Source organism: Anarhichas minor, unplaced genomic scaffold (genome assembly GCF_050575085.1).
Source record: "Anarhichas minor isolate MPS153535 unplaced genomic scaffold, ASM5057508v1 ptg000040l, whole genome shotgun sequence".
Taxonomy (NCBI): Eukaryota; Metazoa; Chordata; class Actinopteri; order Perciformes; family Anarhichadidae; genus Anarhichas; species Anarhichas minor.
The window spans coordinates 3266729-3289420 of NW_027466486.1; the positions used below are offsets into that span (position 1 = coordinate 3266729).

The 22692-nt window shown below is 44.5% G+C and overlaps 1 protein-coding gene across 1 annotated transcript; it reads right to left on the bottom strand.

Moving 5' to 3' along the window:
- Nucleotides 1–10086: 10086 nt before the first annotated feature.
- LOC142968412 (phospholipid phosphatase-related protein type 3-like) lies at nt 10087–21397 on the bottom strand. The gene is given in 9 exon segments (XM_076108268.1): nt 10087–11067; nt 11618–12442; nt 13307–13480; nt 15739–15796; nt 17588–17783; nt 18931–19060; nt 20733–20855; nt 20857–20919; nt 21317–21397. Coding segments are annotated over 9 exon segments (2631 nt in total).
- Between the last annotated feature and the right edge of the window lie 1295 nt (nt 21398–22692).

Below are 22692 nucleotides of genomic sequence, written 5' to 3' on the forward strand. Positions count from 1 at the left end.
TAACATTATGTCACAAATGTGTGTTCTCTGACATTTCAAATGTATGGCTAAGTAAGAGTTTAGCATACTGAGCTAATCTTCTTTGTTGGGATTGTGTGAGCGGGTTTCATCAGATTTGTGTCATCAGATTTTCACCTCCGATTAAATGCTGCTAAATTCTGACAACAAAACAAATCGTGTGAAATAACAAACACTGTTCCAACAGAAAATTGTGTGTCCATGCAGGACCCCGTCTCTCATAGTACAGTACGAGGCTGCTTGAGGAAATATGTTTTCAGGGTATATAAGAGTTGTTTACAGAGGTCACCTACCAATAAGCAACGGTGATTTGCAGGTGAAAAGACATCTACACGTCTACATTAAAACTGGACTAAAAGTGAAAGTTATTTTTCGGCATCCAGGTTAATCAGAACTGTAACAACAGCTCAGTTCAGATGTCTTTCACCTGCAAATCACCAAATCAATGCATGCTTGTTCTCAAAATAGCGTAGCAAGAGCTGTTAACATGGGGGCATGGGGAGTTAATACGTATACATCCTCGTCATCCCTGTGGAGAAAAGAAGACCGATAGGGTGACTTATTTAAAAACGTGTTTTAGTCTTTTGACACAGTCACCCTACAGTCTGTGGAACTCTATGAAACTAGATGAAAACCTGCAAGCGTGACTATAGTTATCTTCGGGAGAGAACTGACATACCAAACACCAGCTCAGACTCCGTCTCTGGCTTCCCAGTAGCATTTGGAATAGCGGAAAAGGTGCAGAAGAAGAGAGAATCGCAAAGTGATCAGTGTGGCGTGTATTTTTCTTGAGACTTTGAGAAAGGTGTGGCAGTAGGAAAGTGAGCATATTTTGGTGAGGGAGAATAAGAAGGACATTAACCAACTCCTCATTTCCAGCACAGCACATCTCTCATCCACCCCCCGAGACCATTTGAACTGCAAATCTGTCTACACACTCATGCATGCATGCATAAACAACATCACCAAGTAGGCAACATACAAATACAAATACACTTACAGGAGGGGGTGGGTTTGGAAAAGAAACACAGCCTCCCTTGTGGTGTGCGTGTGTTTGTGTGTCATGACATCATGATAAACACTGCTGACAGATGAGGGTCAGACATGTTTAGGCACTGACATCTCCAAAAAGGAAAAATGATTTTCTCCTTGACAAACAGAAACAGCAAAGGGATTCACCCGGCCGAGTCTCAATATGATGACAATAGCGGTGATTCATGAGCCAAACACCTCAGTTTAACTGAGAAACCCAAAACGCTGTTGTTTTTTTGGGAGGGTTAGCGTGTGTGTGTGTGTTTGTATGTGTGTGCGTGTGTCTTCAGACTTGAGTGCAAACATGTGCTTGTATGCTCCAGTAGTGTTTATGCACATGCCCTCCCAGCCCCCTCGGGGCCAGCTCAGCACTTGGCTTCTTATCTCTCTCTCAGAACCTTGGTCATGAATAAACATCGCGGGAATCAGAAATTACCCAACATGAAAATAACTGAGTGGAATTTGGAGGAGGCGTGTAAATCCATAGCAGGGGAGGGGTGCGGAGAAAGTGAATGGATAAGAGAGGGTGATGGAGAGAGGGAGCTGAAAGGCAGATCGAGGCCTGGGGGGGGGGGGGGGGGTAGAAAGAGTTTCCTCCTTGGTGCGCTGGGCCAGAAAAATGCCAACATGTTTCTCTTTTTGCTTTCTCTGTCTACCTAACTCCATCTCTGTCTCTCACTGTGTGCTTTAGAATGTCAATTATGCCTCTGTGGGCTCCTGCAGATTGTTTTGTATGCAGTCATGCCTGTGTGCGTGTGTGTGTGCGTGTGTGTGTGTGGGAGTTGGAAAATGTTTGCACTTTTCTTTTGTTGCTCTGGTTTGTAATGAGCCGTTTCACTGGAGTGCATCAAAAGACAACGTTTCTCTCAAACCCCTTCTTTTTTTATACCTCGTCTCTGTCTAATGTGTGCCATTTAGTCATTCTCCCTCCCTTCTCTAATTCCTCCCGTTTCACTTTTTACTCCCTCTCTCCACAGTGGCAGAACACCGCCACGAAAGCAGACATGAATAATGAAAGATCAGCGCTTGGTTCTTAGTCTGAATCCCTTTTTTTCTCTCTCAATACCGTTCTTTTAATCTGGCTGTCCGTTTGAATGTGCATACAAATGCGCATCAGTCTGCTGCTGTAAATCCACAGGGGGATAACGAGGGTCATGCAAGGGAAATGTGTGTGAACCGATGTCTCGGGCCTCATTATGAGGCCGCATCATTAGTTACACACCTACTGTCACTGACATGCACACGCACACACACACACGCGAGGCTCATGGTACAGTAGCTGTATTGCTATTTTATTCTTCTCTCTTTCTCAATAGCTATCTGTCTTTCTGTCTATCATACATGCCGACACTATGACCCCCCCCCCCCCTCTGGTAATGGATGAAGTTGGCAACAGATGTGACAAAGTGTTAATAGCTGTTAAGCAGGTCAGCGTGTATCCATTCATAGGCTCAACTGGGAGTCACAGTGGAGTGACGTCTCTTTTATTTCTGTCTTTCAGCCATAAAGTCACTTCACCCTTTTCACTCCCTTGATTTAGTCCATTTTCCGTTTCTCTTTCCTTGCTACCTTCTTTCCTTCTGTGCTTTATCCATTTCCTCCTCTCTCTCTCTTTTGATTCTTTCTGTTTCACCTCCCGGATTCTTTTTCTTTATTCCGTCATTCATACTTTTTTTTAGCTTTCCAACCTTCATTCCTTCTGTACATCCCTCCCAGTCTACTGCATTCTCTCTTTTGTTCCTTCCATGCCATCCATTCATCCCTTAATCCCGTCCCTTATTTTTGCCTCCTTTTCTTTGCTTACTTGATACCCTTTCAATTCTCCTCCTGTCATTTCATTTCTTCGGTCCTTGTGGCTTGTTTGTTAATTCCCTTTTTTGATCCTCCCGCTCCGTAAATTCTTCTATTCCCTCCTTCTTGTGCATTTGTTTGTTCATTCCTTTCCTTTTTTTCCTAAATTACCCCTTCTATGCCTCCCTGTTCCTCTTGACCCTGGATTAGGGTCTCCACTCTTCATTACTTTATTCATTTATCTATTAATTCCTTCTTTTGTTTCCTCTTTGTATCAGTCTGTTTTTCTCTCTGTGATGTTTCTCTCTCTGCTTTCCTTGCATTCCTCTTTCATTCTTAACCTTCATTCCTGTCCTCCCCTCCCCAATATTTTCTCTGTTGTTTGTGTGTTTCTTTCCTTCCTCCTTTGCCTTTTTCTTAGCTGTTCCATTTGTATCAATCAGTGCATATTCGTATTCGTGCTCTGGTCAACCCCTGATCATCAGTCACCAATAACAAGATGTAGCACGACTACCAGGCTAGAAAACACTCAGAAACAGTCAGACACACTGCGACGCAGTCAGATACATTTAGATGCCGCCTTTGTCTCCGTCTCCTCTGCTTGCAGCTGATATGAAATAGAATGCATCACAGTCATGAGTGCAGATGAGTTTAGTGCCGCAGCGCTCTAATTTACTCATTACATTTAGGCTCCCAGACCGACTTTAAAAAAAAAAACAATGTCCCTGGATTAGTTGCTTTGGTGCAACACTTGTGCGTGCTATACAGTACAAATGTGCATGTGTTGCAGATGTGATAAAGTGTACAATTTGATTGTGGCCTTATCTGTGCAATGCTGCAGAACTAGCTAAATGTTTGTGTGTATTTGTGTGTGTATAATGTATAATATCCCTCAGCATCTTAACCAAAACTGGGTCAGATGGTTGCATGAGTGCGTGATCACCTGCCAAGAGCTCCCTCAGAAAACTCTGACACATCTGACGGTTTATTTTCCCGGCAGCGGAGGTATTTACACATTTGAGAAGACGTACGGGAGTAGAGGTATAAGCGCATAAAGGGACGGGGTTCTTCACGTGACATATACAGTCCTTGCAGATCCATCCACATTTGAGAAGAGGTGAGAGGGCAATGAAGGAGAACAAACATAGTGTGGGTGAAAAGAGTGTAGGTTCCACAAACCTAAATGCATGAAAGGGTCACACATATATTATGACATACAAGGATCTCCTACACACACACACACACACACACACACACACACACACCCAGACCAAATTAGTCCGGTCTGATAACTGTGTCAGTGTGGTACTACCCATTGCTAGGCCTGTAGGGTATCGAAGCCATGTACAGTAGTCTTACTCATGCATGTAAGGGCACAACCACATCAGCCCACTCATGCTCACATACACTGCACTGTGCCCCCTCACCTGCCTCTACATGTAGACAAATAGCACGAGGGCAACAATGTATGGCATGGACAACAACATGCATGAACGTGAATGTAAATTTTTATGTGATTGTGTGTCTGTGAGCAGGGTGTTTGTCTTAAATCTCCAGATCTGGTTTTTAGTGAGTGTGTTGCTGCCTATGATCACATGTAAAATTGTGTTTATGTGTTTGTGTGCGCGCCCATGCATGTGGAGTAAGGGGGTACGTCGTCTCCATCTCCATCTCCATCTTTATCTGCTCAGTTCTCAGAGGAAGGCATGAGGAGACAGCCAAGCAGACACATCAAGTACAAGTGGAGAAGCAGAGAGAGCGGGGACCGAACCACTGGCATACTTTCTCCTGCTTTGTAGACTGTATCTGTAAGCTGTCACATGAAAGCCGTGCATCTTTGCAAAGTCAACTTTCGAGGAATTTTTAGAAACAGTCTTTTTTACAGACTCTGAGCCGGGTCTTTTATTTCTATTCTAAACTCTACCATTGATGAGTTTCATGAACTTACAGCCATGATAGCGGTGGGGTTCTTGTGATGGTATGTCAGTCTGTTGGTCAGGTGGTCACCTCTTAGGACCACACAAAAATATCTCAACAACTAACTACTCAATGGATCGGCAAGGCAGATATGCATGCTCTCTATAGAGGATGGAGTTGTATACGGCATTGATTATCCTCTGACTTTTTCCTCTCTAGCACTACCAGTTGACATTTTGTAGTTTTGTGTGAAATATCAATGGTTATTGGATTAATTGCCATGAAATTCTGTACAGATCCCCCCCCAGGATGAATTGTAATCACTTTGGTGATCCCTTAACTCTTCATATAGTGCCATCATCAGGTCCAAATGCTAGCATAACTAAGGACAATCCCTACAGCCTCAGATGTACTTTCTGTTTGCACTAAAAGATGGTGAAACCTGCTTAACATTAGCTTGTTAGCCTGCTGACATTAGCATTTAGCTCAGAGCAACACTAGGCCTAAATAGAGCCTCACAGAGCTGGTAGAATGTCTGTACACTCTTGTTTTCTAATACTTGCTACCCTGAGTTCAGTTGAGAAAATAAAAATGGTCCACGTAGGGAATATCTATAAGGAATCAGTGTGGATGAAAATCAAGCTCCTCTAAAGCAGCAGTGGCCTTGTGAGGTGAAGACAACTCAATGAAACTGCAAGGCTCCCAGCTGAGCTGAAACTGTGTAACATGAAGCTTGTTATAAGACATTTATCACCTTCTATAGCCTGGGGGATAAAGAGTGAGCGAGCTAGCAAGCGTACGTATATCCTCAACACCAAGACTATATCCACGGAGGGAAATCATTCTTCCCAACAGCAAAATGTCGGCAAATTCCTGTTGTGGATGTTGTTATATTACCATCAAATCTGACAGGTAAGTACATCATGATTTTATTGTCTGTTTGGCCTCACACACAAAAATGATGAAATGTAGATAATAAAAAAAGAAAAGAAAAAAAGGTACTTTGTCTTGGAGCCCGAGAAAGAAACATGGAAATACAGCCTCTGACTCAGTGAAGCCAGCCTCCTAGAGATGTCAGTCCTAGCCCCCAGCCCTTGGCAGTAGATGGCTGACTGGCACATTAAGGCAGGTCATCATATTGGATCCGAATGAGCTCTCTCTGTGCCTGGTGGGTCGACAAATGACAGGATTTCTAACGTGGTTTAATAAGCCCTCGTGAGACTTAACGTAATTTACTGTGGGTCCCGGGCTGAGAATTTTAACAACCGTTACGCTGTAGGAATATGAAACCATCACGTTCGTCTCCTTTTCATAATTGACGAAGCCCTTCAAGAGAGCTGTTAAACAGGGGTTCCTGAACCGTTCCACCAGTGGACCCTGAGAAGGAATAACCTTTTAAGGGCTGGGGTCTATTGTCAATCCCTGTACATATGTTTGATATACAACAACCTTTTCATGCAAAAAAAAAAGAAAAAAAAAAGAAAATCAATACCCGATGTTTTAGAACAATTACGCCCTGTATTGATCGGACTGAAAGCAAGACGATCCCTGCGACCCTTTGGAATCCTAATCCCTCATTCAAGAAACTGAGAACTGCAGGAAAATCAGGACATAAGCTGCAAAGCTCCAAATCCCCTTCGTCCATGTGTAAAGGTTCATGAGGAGCCGGGTGAGATGGCAGTAGGTAGAGGGATAGTGACAAAGTGAGTCAGATAAAAGAGGAGCTGCGGACAAAAGGCCTTTGTGCTGTTCTGCAGTGGTAAATCAGTCCTGAAAAGACTGTCAGCAGCTTCCCCTGGACAGCCACTCTCACACAAACACACACACACACACACAGATATAAGCATATACACCGGCTGGCAAAAATAGACGCATGCATAAAGACAGCTCAGTCCGCATTTTCTGTTGCCTCCTGCCGTCACACACAAATACACACTTGTTGTGTTGCGCTTTCTGGGACACTGAGGGGGGAGAGAGAGAGAGAGAGAGAGAGAGAGAGAGAGGGAGAGCTGCTGGCTTGCTGGGTGTGAGTCATGGACAGGCTGACTGTCCTCAGGCCTCAGTACACCATCTGCACCCCCACTGCCTGTACGGCCTCATCACACAGCTCAATGCTCCGAAGCACTGGACACACACACACTCACACAAACACATATGCATACAAGCCGAACCAAACACTCAAACATGCATACAGATAAAACAATGCACAAATATGACACATCTGAATGGACACATAACCTCATTAAATCTGGACCACGTACTAAAATGTACACATCTGCATCATCATACACCTTAATGCACCTGAATCATGCTATAATTTAATTACCAGAATAAACTAAGGGGCACACTTTACCATAACACAGCCTGCGCACATGCTCAAACACGCACACACTGCAGGTCATCAGGGATGGGCCAACACTCTCGCAGAATTCATTATGGAAACCTGACACTAGACCTCAGGAAAAGGAGCAAATGTTGCAAATGTTGCGTGTGCCGTATCAGTCTGGCTGTGTGTAATCATGCGAGTGTGTATGTCACTGTGTGAGTGTACAGTATGAATGAGCAAGTGAAAGTACAAGAATCAATGGAGAAGATCCTTTTCATTAGAGTGGCGGTAAAAGCCGCCCCGGCATTGACCCTCTCTCTATTTTGAGGCAGCCGATGCTGTCAAGTAACACAACATGACATCTCAGTTAAGAAGTCTTCGTTTTTTATTCAATCGGGGTTATCAATGTTACACATCACCACAGATAAAAAACATTGGCCCATAAAAGAGGACTGCGGAATAATAATAGTATTAATAATATTAGGTAATATCAAGTATTTGTACAGTCAAAATTGGGGGATGAAGTAGGACAATAATCACCAGTACTGAAAAATGTAGTCCGTTTGTCCGTCAAAGTTAACGGTGCAGACTTGAACCACAGAAGTAACGTTTTAAAAAAACACGCTCGTACACACATGCAGCACTAACCGACAAGCAACATCATCTACCAGCTCCTCATCTGAGGAGCTCCGCTACAAAACACAAGCTGTTCCACTGAACCCGCCCCTTCCTAGCACGACTTTACAAAATCAGTAGAAGTGCCCTTCAGATGTTGGTGCATGGCTTAAGACCAACTCCAACATGTTTGTGGGTCTTTCAATAAAATTTGACCAAGGTACGATCGAAATTAAAGCTCGTCATTGGACGGAATATTTTCTGTTAGTTAGTAAAAACTTGGATGTATGAAATGATGAAGCACCAGATAACGACTTTATACAACGCAGTTTAAATACAAGTAGCAGGAGGGAGCAGGAAGAACACACGCACTTCCTCTCAACTTGGGGATTCGAAGCGTGTTTCTTAGGGCTGAGACTACTGATTATATTCATCATCAGTTAATAATTAGATTAATTCTACGGTTAATCATGATTAATCGTTTTGTCGAAAAAAGTCAAAAACTAGTTGTAAACCTTTAAGGTGTAAGCACTTTCGTGACCTACTGTATAAAAACAGAAGCCGGCCCAACAAACTCAACTTGAGGCTTGGAACTTTTGACTGCATCACATGATCCTCATCAGCAGCTGCAGTTTTCCAATGGCAACTGAGGAAACAAGATCTGCTGATGAGGACCGTGTGATGCGGGTCAAACGCTTCAGAGCAAGCGAGCAAGTGGACCTTCAGTCGAGATTGTTTTGTCAACATCTTTTTAAGGTTTTGCTGTCCCGTCGCGGTGTCGGTCGGCTGTTCGCTGGCATCACTTTCTAACAAGGCATACTTAATTAAGGGCAGCCCTGTGACAGACTGCCGATCTCTCGTGATGAACGGGTACAGCTAATGGGTGGACGGGTGGATGAATAAAGGATTGTAAGTCTGTAAATATTGTATTAGCCTTCCTGAGGAGCTCTACCTGAAAAATTAAATAGCTCGATAAAAAGACAATGAAAGCTATTTTTGCAGATAAGAACACGTTAATACAATATTCCTTATTTCTGATCTATAAAGCACAAATTGACAATCATTAACAACTTACAAACCCCTAATAAGGTATGCATGGTTAGAAAGTGGTACCAACATCTTTCAAATTCTAACAGGTATAAACAGAGACCGTTAGTCGCACTCGTCCTGCTTGAGGCAATGTGCATGTGGCTGATGATGGCGGGCTGCACTGTCGGCTGGGCAGCTTTCCATTAACACTCCCGTCACCATTGTGATTTGCCAGGGAGCCGGCCAAACGCGAAGGGCTACGGAGGGAAGAGTGCGCAAGTTGATAAACAAACGCTAATCTCCTGAGCGCTGCTTCAGGCTCCGTGGCAGGTTTTGCACACAGCAAACACAGACTGGCTGGCTGGCTTGTTGTGCTGCTCAGCCCAGCCACCCTCTTCACTTTCGGGAACAATTCTCCTTCCATTCCACCGCCTCTCATGTTTACAACAGTAATCCATTCGGTGACGTCTGTATAGGGGTGCCCAACTGTGCATGATCCTCCTTATGCCCACCCCTCCTCCTCCTTCTCACACCCCAAACCTGAAAGCGACGCTTCCTAAGCCGGCTCAGTCTGGTGGATGCTGACAGATTTACTTGGTGTGAAACATACATTTCCCCATTTGGTTTGTGTATTGAAAGACGCTCATGCTTTTGTGGGTTGTGGCTAGCACTCTTCAACCTGTGGTTGAACTTAACGTTACTGCATTCTTTTCTTTATCAATTGAAGCACTGAGTGTTTCAGCCGGTTACAACGGCAAACTGTGTATTGTGGCTGGCAATCTCAAACAGCTGCGCTGGGTTTAAGGAGAACTAGTATTGCCTGTAGTTGTTTTCTTTCCTCAGTCTTATCCCCCCTCTCAAGGGAAACTTGATTTAGCAAATCCCAGGCGGTTCATTGTGATATCTCTCTTTCAGCTGCAGCCTCTTCCACTCCTCCCCCTGAATGTGTCGGAAAGAAACGCGGAGGATGTGCGTGTCGAAACTAGGTGAACAAGGTTTTTTTTAATTCTTCACCCTGCACTTTGTGACTTCCCTTTCTTCTCTTGTCTGTTCTTTTCCCAGTCAGAAGCGTTGAGCCGGCGCTGTGGGCAGTACGTGTGAGCAGGAGTAAATGAGATCCCCTGCTGAGTGCGTGTGAGCTGCCAGACCTCCCCGTGGTCCTCTGCCCCTTGCTGCCTCTTCATTTCCAGCATTTTGACCAAAAACTGCTGCTCTGGTCTCAGAGTCTCTAAACCTTTTTTTTGTCATTTTTCAAAAGTCATACATTTCTCTTCACCTGCCACAACCTCCTTTGTTTCACTGTCTCTTTCAGCTGAGTCTCCTGAAGTACGATCATTGATATGACAATGATGTCTTGACTATAACATCCGCTCGTTCTGCATGGCCTTGTAGTAGTGCTCCTGCTCCGCATGGCTGCGGGCGGAGGGCCGACGAGGCAGGGTGGAGGAGCGGGACAGCGCCTGGCTGTGGCCGTCCATCAGTAAGTCGGGATGGGGAGGAGGGGGAAGCATGCTGGAGCAGGACGGGTGAGGAGGTAGAGGCATGGAGGATGCGGGGTGAGGCGGCGGTGGCAAAGGGGAAGAGGACGGATGTGGAGGCGGGGGCATTTGACAGGAGAACGGGTGAGGAGGTAAGGGCATTTGACAGGAGGATGGGTGAGGAGGCGGGGGCATTTGCGAGGACGATGGGAGGGGTGGCGGGGACATCTGAGAGGACAGGTGAGGAGGGGGAGGCATGTGAGAGGAGCCAGGGTGAGGGAGCGGGGGAAGCATTGGAGAGGAGCTTGGGTGGGGAGGGGGAGGCAAGGGTGAAGGAGACGAGTGGGGAGGCGGCGGCGGTAGAGGGGATGACAACAGCTGAGGAGGGTGAGGCAGAGGGGAGGAGGAGGTGGGGAGAGGCGGGGGAGGCAACTCGAGACCTCCTTCGGCGCTGCCGCCAGCCGAGGAGGAGCAGAGCAAGTCCGCTTTCAAGGGCAGCGTCCGGTAATCCCGGTAGTGGTTGACATTGTCCTGCCGCTGCATCGATGCACGTTGTTTGTCCCCCGCCGTGTCGGCGGCCATCATGTTGCTGCTGATGGTGTTCCTCCACTCCCACGGCTTGCCGTTAGCGGCCGACACACGCACCACCGGGTGGTGAGGGGCGTGAGCGTCGATTGTGACGATGCTGCCGCTGCCAGCGATGCTCCCTGGGTTGCTGCCCGTGCAGCTGTCTCGATCGGATGGGATCCGGTAATAGGGCGACTCGGAGCAGTTGGACCCGCCACCGGAGGAGGAGCCACCTTCTGACGTTTTAGTGGACGAAGTGGCTCCGTGACCCTGCTGCTTAGACATGGCTATCACCTGGAGGACAGAAGAGCAATCTAGTCAGAATGTACAAAGGAGAGAAGAGTGCTCAAGCGGTTGATCCAGATCAGTTGGCAAATGGTAACTACCTGCTTTGTCAACTGCTGTTTCCAAAGTTAACAATAAAGTTTCAATCTCAAGAAAAGCAGAGACTACAGTCATTTGTATTCACAAAACAGCTGAACATTAAAGTTCAGGTAAATTATTACGGTAAACACTGTTAAAGGAAATAGTAACATATTCAATATTCCTCACAGACATTTTTTTGAGATGTTATTCCAACTATAATAAGTGTTTGAACCCTTGTGAGAGTATTTTATGTTGTAAAGTAATCAGTGAAATTGCCTCCACGCTTGTTGTTCTGTTTTGATTTCATCAACAAAATAAATCATCTGGGGTTTGCCAGCTATTAAATCTCTTCTCCTGTCTAAACTATATTTTTCAGAACTGGCAGCATGCCATTCGAAATCAAAGAATGAAAAATGACTGCTCAAAACAATGTAATTATTATGATTTGCAGGCACTCATTTTCGAATTTCCCCCTCACCTGAGTGACTCTTTGCTGGTTGGGCTGCGTGTTGGGAACGCGGGGAGTCGACACAGCAATCGGCCCGGCTCCCGGCTCTTTCCCCCCTCCTCCCTCGGTGAGTGACAGCCACTTGGCGCGGGTCTTGGCACTCTTTGGGGAGACAGGCGGCGGACGAGAGGCCTCCTCAGGGATGTAAACGAGTGGGGGTGCCACCACCATCCTGGCTCCAGTCGGTGTGGCGGTGCCCTTGTTGTTGGCTTGCACTGTGGGATAAAGAGACGAAGGCATCTCCTGGTCTCCTTCTCCTGCCGCTGCTCCTCCTTCATCTCCTCCATCCCTCCCGTCCATTCCCTCCTCCTCGTCGTCTCGCGAGCTCTGGCTGCGGAGGTCCAGCGAGCGCTGCCTCCACTCTGACACCATCTGCCGAGACCTCTGGGGGTCAAAGGGCACATGGAAGGTCATGTGACGCTGCGTGGCAGGGAGCTCGTCTGAGGGGGAGATGGGGCTGTTGCCGTTTGCGACTCGGGGCAAGGTGTTGCTGAAGGTTACCATGGTTTCTTTGCCCATGGGACCGCGGGTCGCCAGGAGCTCCACATCAGCACTCGCTCGTTTAAGTGAGGCCAGGGAGGCCTTTTCCCTCCTCACCTTACAGCGGGCCCCGGACCCGAGCCCCACCCCCAGCTCCTCTCTGCTCTCAGACACCCTGGGAGTCTTCCTGTACAGGGAGTCGTGGCTCCGCTGGCTCAGCACCCTCAGGCCGTCCTTCTGCTGAGCTGGGGCCAGTCTCTGTAAAGAGGGAGCATCTTCGTCTGATGCTTTGAAGTTTCCAACTGCAAACACAGCCTGACACAGAGATGGGGGGGGGGAGGAGAAACAAATGAGGAGATAGAAGTACCCAGCGTGAAAATGTGTTTTCTTTAATCTTTGGGAGGGAATAAATGTATATTCCTTTTAGTGGGATGCAAGTGCATGCATGAGCATTTCTCTTCCTTCTGTTTAGTCTGAGGCCAACATGATTCACTCTCATCCCCCTTTCTCAGAACTCATCCTTTAATGGCAGGAAGAAACGCTCCCCCTCTTAAAATGCGAAAGATGAGAGAGGAAGAGAGTGAGAGGAGGAGAAAGGGAGCGTGGAAAATGGCAACGACAAGTTTTCTTAAAATGAAGTGTGAAATTGTTCCAGAGAATTCTTATCGGATTAGTCATTCTCTCTCCCTTCCCTCCGTAATAGAAAAAGCTATATATAGAGCCTACCAAAAAAAACTGCTAGGAGAGAAATGTATGAAAACCACACAGACGGGAGCGGTGATTCAAAAAAGAAGCATTTGTTAGCACATGCTGTGATAGCGTTAGAATAGCACAATGGAACAATTCAGTCACAGCAAAACAACTAAACCACTTAATTAGCAAAACAAAATCTATTTATGTGTATTTGGTCATTCCCACCACGCTGTGTGCCGACTGTTAACTACTCCCTGGGGACAAAACTTATCCCCAAAATGCCTACAAACATATGCAGGTCCCTATGTCACAAACTAAATCCTGAAACAGGAAATCCATTTCAAGACAATTTCACTTGAGTTATATTGGCATAAAAGATAACTACCTTGAAACCAGCAATGTAAATTAGGCACTTAAATATATTTTTGCAGACAGGTTTTAGTCTGATAAATCTTTTCTTTTTGTGTGCACTTTGTTTTAACTAACCAGGTAGACTCCGATGCCGGCTCCTATGACGTATCCCACGTAGACGTCTATCGGGTGACTGCGGTGCTGAGTTATCTGCGTCAGCCCGGCGAGGCCCGCCGCCATGCAGAAAGCAAAGACCAGCAACGGCTTCAGCAACTTGGTCGTGCTGCTGATGCTGGTATTGAAATACATCTGCGGAGAGAGAGGCACACATAAATACGCCAGCCGGACAAGGTGGATATGTTATTAAAAAGCCATAACAACACACTGCAACACAAGTAGAATGATTTTCAATTTAGAGGAGTGTAGTACACTCATTTTAAACTTTGTTATAAAAGGAATAACTTGGGCAATACATAGTTAAATGAGAAGATCAATGCACACTTATATGTGTCAAATATGAGGCCACAGCCAGCAGCCGGTTAGCTTAGCATAAAGACCAGAAGCAGGGGGAAACAGCTCGCTTTGTTCGCTCTCTCTTTCTTTCCCCCTGCTTCCACCTTTTTCGCTGAGCTAATCTATCTGTGTCATTTCATAAAACGACCTGTCACGCGTTGTTTTTGTTTCATGACAATTCTGTAAATGATACCAGCTTAATTGATTGTTACAGCTGTTTGAAGAAATAAAAAAGTGTGCTACATATGAGGCAGAGAGGAGACAGAATATATTTATAGATTTACATTGAAATTCTCTGCATGCGCACTTTATTTCGATTACATAAAGTGGAGGACAGCTGAGTGACAGAGGAGCAGGCTTTGCAAAAATATCCACTTCAACAAGCTTGTCCATCTAGTCGTGAGCCTAAAAATCCAGCTTTTCTTCAAGCAGGAATCTGTCAGAAGGGTGACATTTACAGTGCAATTCAAATGTCTATTTTATCAAGTGGTCGGCTTTTTCTGCCAGGTTTCAGCAAATAACAAAAAGAAAAGAGAAAGTATGGAAACAAGTGAAAATATTTCATGTCATTGTAACAGAAATACATGTTTTAATGTGGTGGGCAGTGTAGAACGATACCGAAGAAATGATCTGACAGCAGTGTTAATTGGCTGCTTCTCAACTTTGCAGCATTTAGATAACATGCTGTAACTCCAGCAACTAAAACAGCTGCTTTCCTCCTCCTCTCCCGCCCTTTCTCTCTCATCAGAAATCGGTCTGGTGAGTTTTAATGAGCACACTCTGGGCTCAGTGGATCAGCAGCGATATGACCAGTAGCTCAAATAGCCATTGGTGGAGGAGGGTGTGTGTAGGAGGGTGTTATCTCATAGGATAATTACAGTGCTACACTGCTGTACAGTTCACATACTGCCAACGTCATCACCGGACAACAGAATAGCAGAAAGCTACGACCAATGTGCGTTAGGATATAACAGGGAACAGAAGTCTGTTGTTCTCAGTCCCTGTTGTTTTTTTAATGTGAGATTTGGATGACTCTTTGGCCTGAGGGTACTATAGTCTGAAATACGGAAATCTCTCAGTGAGTAAACACCATAACGTAATTGTGATTTATATATGAAGTGACAGTTATTTCATTGCAGCTAGAAATCCTCTGATATGCAGGAGCTAATCTTACGTTGCCAGCAGCATCATAATAAGCTGAAGAACATCTGGGTAGTTATCATGAACACAGGTAATTGAACAGATACATTGTCAACGGCACAAACTCATGAAATGAAAGAAAATTTCTAAGGATAAAGAAATGTAATGCAAAAATGTATTGTTACGTGTGCTAAATTCCAAATTCAAAGCATATCTATGAGTTCGGGATTGCCTCCATACGGCTCTCAACATGGAAACGGCTGAGCCGGCGGCCACCGGCTAACGCCGCTAACAGCACAAACAGTGCACACAACAGCAACAGTGCTGACAGCTAACAGGGTTAACCTGGGCGGGGGGGCGGGGGGGGGGGGGCGTTACGCCTCTGCGACGACGATGTTGGCTCGGACGCCGTTTTTAGCCGTACCGGCTGTACGAGTGCAGTGCAGAGCAGTGGTGATTAGCTAGCCAGTAGGACACACACTAGGACTCACATGCACGCCTGACCGGACCGGCTACATAAACAAAGCACAGAGAAGCTCAGATTACAACACACAGAGAGAGAGAGAGAGAGAGAGAGAGAGAGAGAGAGAGAGAGAGAGAGAGAGAGAGAGAGAGAGAGAGAGAGAGAGAGAGAGAGAGAGAGAGAGAGAGAGACTTTCTCTGCTTACTCTACTATATCTTTACAAAGCAAAATAGTTATTTGCTGCTATATTAATGCTCTGAATTTGGAATTTAGCACCTTTAATATATTACAAAATATTTTACTGAAATGTAAAACAAAACAGGATTAACTATTTAAAAGTTACAGTGACACCCAATAAACCACACACACACACATTCGCAAACACATGCAAGCATATAGTGCATGATGCAAATCCATCATAATCAGTGGACACAAACACAAAAGAGCTTACGGAGATATAGACAGCAGCGAAGCCAGAGAGTGTTGCATGCTGGGATGGAAATGTTTTCCTGGGGGGGGAGAAAAGGGGATAGTTAGGTGTGAAAGAGTGAAGTCAAAGAGACAAAAAGAGATTTATCTTTTCACAAAAAAAGTGTTTATTGCCTCTTGAATATACCTGAATAAAGCACTTTGTGGTGTCGGAGTCGTATTTGACATTGAAACCTGTGCGATTGCTCGACTGTGTGTTTGTCAAACTGAGCGTGCATCCTTGGATGTGAGCGTTAATAAACACAAACAGAATACAATGGGGCATTAGTGGGAACATTAGGGGAGAGTGAATGAGCTGAGGTCAAAGCCGCTAATTTACAGTTTAGAGAACTGAATCATAAATCTGATTTAATTTGCCTCACTAATGCACTGAGTTTGAGTGTATTTACCTTCTCCCGCTTGTTCAGGGCTAAACCTGTGTGTATGTGTGGGTTGGTTGGCTGGTTGGGCGTTCTGCAATCTTTGTGAAATAAGACCAATCTGAGTACATTTTGGCTGGTACTTATTTTTTCTAAGGTCTGTTTGAGGGTCAAGACTTGGTTTTTGGCTTCAGCCTTACAATTACATTTTAGGTTGACTTTATGTTAATTGTTGAGGTTATGGTACGTGTCCACAGGATCCTTAATTTCCACGCTTCCCATTCATTGTACATGTTAGTAGCCGTGCAATGCATTCTGGAAGCAATGTGGCGCATTTCAAGAGACGGCGCATCACGTTGGCCGCTCCTCATTTGCATAAAGTTGAGGTCGAGGCTACACTATGCAAATCAGGGCCGTTCAGCCCAACTCTGCTTCTGGAAACTCCCGAAAAATGTTTAACCATTGTTGATCTAAAATTAAAACAGATTTAGCGACTGAATGGCTTATTTCTTGCCTCAAATGTTTTTTAGAAACACATTCCGGTGTTTTCGTAATATAAGAGAACGTTTCCAAACGAGCCGTCATGTTCGTCCGATTTGAAATCAGACAGCTTACAAGTAAAAGCGTTCGTCCAATCAGGTGCGGCCAGGAAGGGGTTTGCGAGGTTATAGGAGGGCGTATAATACGTGGATTATCTAAAATGTTGAACTATTCCTTCATGGCTAGGGTTAGAAGCTAGAGATAGCGTTACGAAAATATGGATCCTCACAAGTATAGAAGTACAAACATGTAGGTGTTTGTTCTTCTGGGATTATGCCTATATCAGTTATATTCAGCTGTAATCTTTTCTGTCTGTCTGCACTTATTATGTCTGACACCCGTCTAATACCTGCTGTAGCTTGTTAGTCTGTTTGTTTCACTCTGCGCTGCTAAAGAGTTTTCTTCAGGAGTCATAATGAGCTGCTGCTGCTGGCAATTTGTAAGGGCAGTGCAAGTCTTGTTGTACAAATAAAACACTTAACTTTACTAAGCAGCATATCATCAACAAGAAAATTATTATTATTAGGTATTATTTAAAAAAAATCCTTTTGCTATTTTAATCTCCTGTAATCCTATTCAAATGCAAATTAATTTTGATGACTCCGCGTATATACAGTACACTCCTTTGTATATACACTCCTGCAAGAGAGGAATGTGTAGCAATCAGGGCTATCCCGATATTAGATTTTTCACTACATGATCATCATGACCAAAAGAATTCACGATAACGATATTATCGATAAGAAGCTAAACTAATATCCTGTAATGAAAGCACTGTGTATCTGTGTGTCTTCATATGTTTTCTATTCTTTTGTACAAGCGGATGCAGATTTTGAATTCAGACGGACGGAGACCTTCTGTGTGTCCATGGATGCTGTTTTGGCGCTCTCTGCACGCATCGCTGTGTCTTACCTGGCTGACATGATGGCATATTGGTCTTTCCCCATACAAATGTCCCGTGTGATGTAGGCACTGTTGTCACATGACACCCCCGGAGCCGTGTAATTGGGCTGGCAGACGGTGAGGAAGAAAGGGGCGTGGTAACCGGTAGCTAACTGGATGACATCTGTCACCAGGGCTGTTGCCAGGAGACCGAACACATGAACACCTGAGGGACAGAGATAGAGATGGTAAGGCAGCCTTGGTGGATGAACCGAAAGGCCCTGGAGGTTTCTTCACTATGAGCTGCTCACTTATGAACACCTGCAGTTATACGAGGGAAAAAACAAAAAGAGAGACACTGAATTTGAAGCAACAACCAGAAGTGACACCGAAAGCCTTCAGTTTGTAATGTTGTGAAGCTTTTTACGCACACAGTGAAATTTGGCAAGGTGAATTAATTACTCTTTTCACTTCAAAGCTCAAAGTTTGCCTCGAGACATTTCCCGTGGAGTGTTATATCATGCCTATTTCTTTTTAAGTCACCCTTCACTTAATTAATGTAATTAGCTTATTTCCCTTCTCTAAAAAGTGGAATCAAGTTGGGGGCTCAGCTGGTAAACGGAGCAATTTGTCTGAGCCAAAACTGATTTCCATCTTAAAAACAACAGCATTTCGTTCTTTACAAAGTTAACTCTGTTGTTAGCCCGGAGGACCAAATGTGAGCTACACGTGGAGACATGATAATCTCCCACTGACCTCACTGTGAAGGATTAGTCCTCTATCAATGGCCAATTAACTTCAATGCACTACATCAGTTTTGGTTCATGTGATTTAGAAACGATATACAGAAAATATGCTTTGTGGAAAACTGCCAACACCAATAGCCACATGAGCAGAAACGTAGCCCTTATATCTATTCACTAACCGTTAGATATTCGGGAACATAATTGACCTTAACTACCATATTTCAGTTATTTGGACAGTGTTTCCTCAAAGAAAAGGAGTGAAAAACAAAGGAGGCAAATATGTGGTGATTAAGCTGAAAAATAAGAAAGACCTAAATCCAAACACACTTGCTTCTGCAATGCTGTCACACTCACGCAGTTACCAATTAACTTAAATGCACCGCATAAGCAATCACTTCAGAGAGGCACTTGTTTTGGATCATGTAATAAAAATGCTTTTTATATGCAATCACCAACAGAATAAGCGTCCGTGGGAAAATAATGCCGTTTGACAAACCACGCGGTTAATGAGACCCTCTAAAAGATGGACCCTGAGGCCAGCTGCACCTCAGCTATTGCTAGGTCCACAGCAACGTACCCTCCAAAATACGCCCCCCCCCCCCCCAAAGGATTGGTAGTTGGACATACCGACGAAGCGCACGGTTCTGCGTAGGAAGGAGTTGAAGCTGCAGCCTCCAGCATTGATGCTGCTCTCCGACTTGGGACACGTCTTCAGTTTGGACTGCAAGCAGTACATCAGGCCCTCCCCCATCATAATCTACAGCCAGAGGAAGAGAAGTAGGTAAAATGTAATAAAGAGTAATAAACTCTAGTAGACAATGTGAGGCAGTGAGAGAAAAATATAAAAAAGAACAACAGAAAGAAACATAACAGAAAAGAATCAGAGAGGAAAAAGAGTAAAAGTGCTATTAATGTCAAATATCCATTTGTGGGATTGTGATCTACGGTGAGCGAGAGCTACGGCGGGAGAATGGAGGCAAGGTGTTATCGAATAGTGATCACTTCCAATCTGAGTGATAGATGAGTGTTGGAGAGCTCTGCTCGTTTCCATGCCGCTGATGGATTAGCAGTGTGTGTGTGTGACTGTGTGTGTGTGTATTGATTGGCGGGGCCTGTGGCATGCTTGATGGGGTGTGTATTGGAATGTCAGGTGTGTATTTATCAAGGTGTCCATTGACTTTGCATTCCTGAGGGGGGGATTGAATTTGCTTTGCAAGTGTTGGAGGAGCTGCACGTTTGCATATTTGTGTGATCTGTGTGTTTGTCTCACAAACAAACCCCCAAAACCCCGACACACATTAGATAGCTGATCCTCTGAGACAAGATGTATCCTTCTGACTCCAATATGGGAAGATTTTGTTCTTGTGAAGCCTCACTATACAACATTTTTACATAAACAGTGTAAAAAAAAAAAAAAAAGGCTCAGTGACAAAACCACAGGGAATTATTTCTCAACAAGCTTTTTAGTGAATTCACCTCTCATCAGTCCAGTTTCCAGCAGTGAGACAAGGATCTAATAAATCAAATTCATGCCACCTAATCAGCACCAAACGTCAATGTAAGCGACTAGCCAGTAAAAAGGTTGAACACCCAGCAAGCTAAAGACCAAGATATGTTTCTCAGAATCTGGTGGAGGCCAAAACCGAGCTAAATGGAGAGCAGATTTTGACGTAACACTCACCAGCTTTATATAATTCTGTATGCTGCCTGCCTAAGCTTCATTTTGTTTCTCTCTATTTGATCAAGAAGCAGCTCCTTTTATGAGAAATACACATCCTCTGTAAAGACCCACTGCGGACGGCATGCTCGACTCCGCAGAGACTTGAAGCCCCGCCTCCACTGTAGCACCGAACGCTGTTCGCTTATTTAAAGTTTATTAATATCGATCGTGTCGCTTGTCCAAATTGCATCAAATTTGACACTGTTGAGTCCCCCACCAATACAGGTTTTTCTTTGCTTTATAGTTAGATAGGAACAAATGTGAATACATAAATTACCATGTAGTAGCTATCCATCTTTGAGGAAATGTGTCCACTTTTAAGAGAATTTAGTACTTGGTTCCATGGACATCCATGAATTGAACTAAGCTAGTCCAACATCCCCATTTGCACACATGAGTCTTGGCAACAAGGAAGAAGTGCAAAATTGCCTCAAATTTCATTTGGGGTGACCCTGAGCTCACTCGATGTAGGCTGAGTCCTTGGCGGCGGTCCGGGCTTAATTCTGGCCCAAGGCCCTTTGCTGAATGTCATCTCCTCTCTCTCCCCCCCCCTTAACCTACCATTCTCCAGCGACACTAATAGAGGCATTAAAACCCTAAAAAATTATCTAAAAAAACCCATAAAAATGTCCTTTTATTTTGTGTCACATCTGTGTGTGTGTGTATGTGTGTGTGTGTGTGTGTGTGTGTGTGTGTGTGATGGACTTACAGATGCTGCAGGACCAGCGAAGGCCAAACTCAGCAGCATCAGCAGAGGGATAAGCTCATCACCCGTCTCCACGTAGGGCATGGACAGGTCACGGTCATGGCAACGGAAGCCCACCATCGCGGGGGGACAACACATCTGTCAGTTCCAGGAAGTACAGGGACACCAAGGAGGACAGGACGATGGGCAGCTAGACCGTCACACACACACACACACACGCACACACACGCACACACACAAGGACAAAGCAAAGAGTGACTAGCATTTAATATTTGCCTGGAAAGGGGTGATTCATCCAATGTCTTATCTCAACTCCCACCACAACAACTAACACTCACCTTCAAACACACAAAAGGGACGAGAAGATAGTGATGACACCATACTATTTGCTTGTGAAAAACATCAAACTCTGCTTTCAGTAGAGGTCAGACGCATCCAGATGCAATTTACATAAAATAAAAAAAATCACGACTGGTATGACAGCGTACAGCAGAGAGAGTGATTCAGCTAGTGATTGATTCAGTGAGTCACGTTGACCAAGCGTTGGTATATCAAATACGGTGATTCATCAATCTATCTCCACATACCTCTACAAAATAAAAGCATGGCAGCAGCGTCATACTGTCTTTGGGTTGTTTCTTCTTGGCTTTGTTTTTGGGGGAAGTCATCTTGGGGTGGGACCAGTCCAGGCCTGTTGGGGTAACAGATTAGTTGTCAGCGAGGAGGCTTCAGAGCGCTTTTCATGGATTTCAATCAATATTTCTGAAAGCATCAAAAAGACGTTCTAACTTCTGCCAGGCCTGAACCTGATTAATGAAACATAGGTTGAAAAGGTTTTCAAAGGCTGGTTAAAGCGGAAGTTCATCCCAAAATCAAAAATACATATTTGTCCCCTTAGAGCTATTTATCAAGTCTGTTTTTGTGAGTTTCTTGTAGGAACGATGGAATTGCTCACAACAAGGTCTGTGGGCTTATCTTGAGTAAACTGGGTCATGATTTCTAAAAAGAGACATTGCTGTTGAGTTTTTCAAATGTCAAAAGTCCCATTACATTCAAGAAGGCAGACATCTCAATGGCCCGTATCTCCAAAACTAGGCAACTCACACCAAAACCATCTAGATTGATAAAGATCCCTGCAGATAAGAGGAAAAAGACGTATTTTTTGATTTTAGGGTGAACTGTCCCTTTAAGGCTGAAAGGTTTTGCAGTGCACAAATTAAAGCGCATTAGTTTGAAGAATGAGACCTCTTGCTAGTAAAATGTATTCTGAGCAATTTTGATGTAGTGTTGTTTGTTAATGAGTTGCTGTATTAGTGTTTCTACACCCATGCACAAAGGACACAGACAAAACACGCACAAGGTTATTAGGACGTTGGAAAGTCATTGCTAAATCTGCAACCAGAATATTAATTCAAAAGGAAGCTTTTAACTTCCAAATGTTTTTTTTACAAACTAAATTCATCTTCCTCACAAACTTCTAGACGTACACACATGCCGCCGTCTCCCGCCATCAGTAACCTGTAGGCGATTAGAAGGCATCAGAGAGACGTGGGAGCCAAGGGCCCGAATGGAAAACTAAACAGAGTTAAATATTCACAGCTCTCCCTACAGCTCCCAGTTTCTCTCCTTTCTGCCTGTCCTTCTATCTCTACATCTGTCCTCTGCCCACTTCATTCCTTCTCGCTCACTCAATCTCACCCCATTTACCTCTCTGTGCCCCATTTTACTTATCACTTTCTCAATCACCTTCCATATATCGCTACCTCTTCCTACCAATCTGCCTTCATTTTACCAACACTTTTCTCCTGACTTCACTTTATCTCCTTTTCTACCAACTTGCACAGCTGTCCTGATATTTTTTTGTTGTTGTTGCTTTTGTTCTTTAATAGCAATTCCATACTAGCCAATATGATGAATGTGGGAATCTGCTTTTTCCCAAAAGCCCCAGGTGTGTGTCACTCTC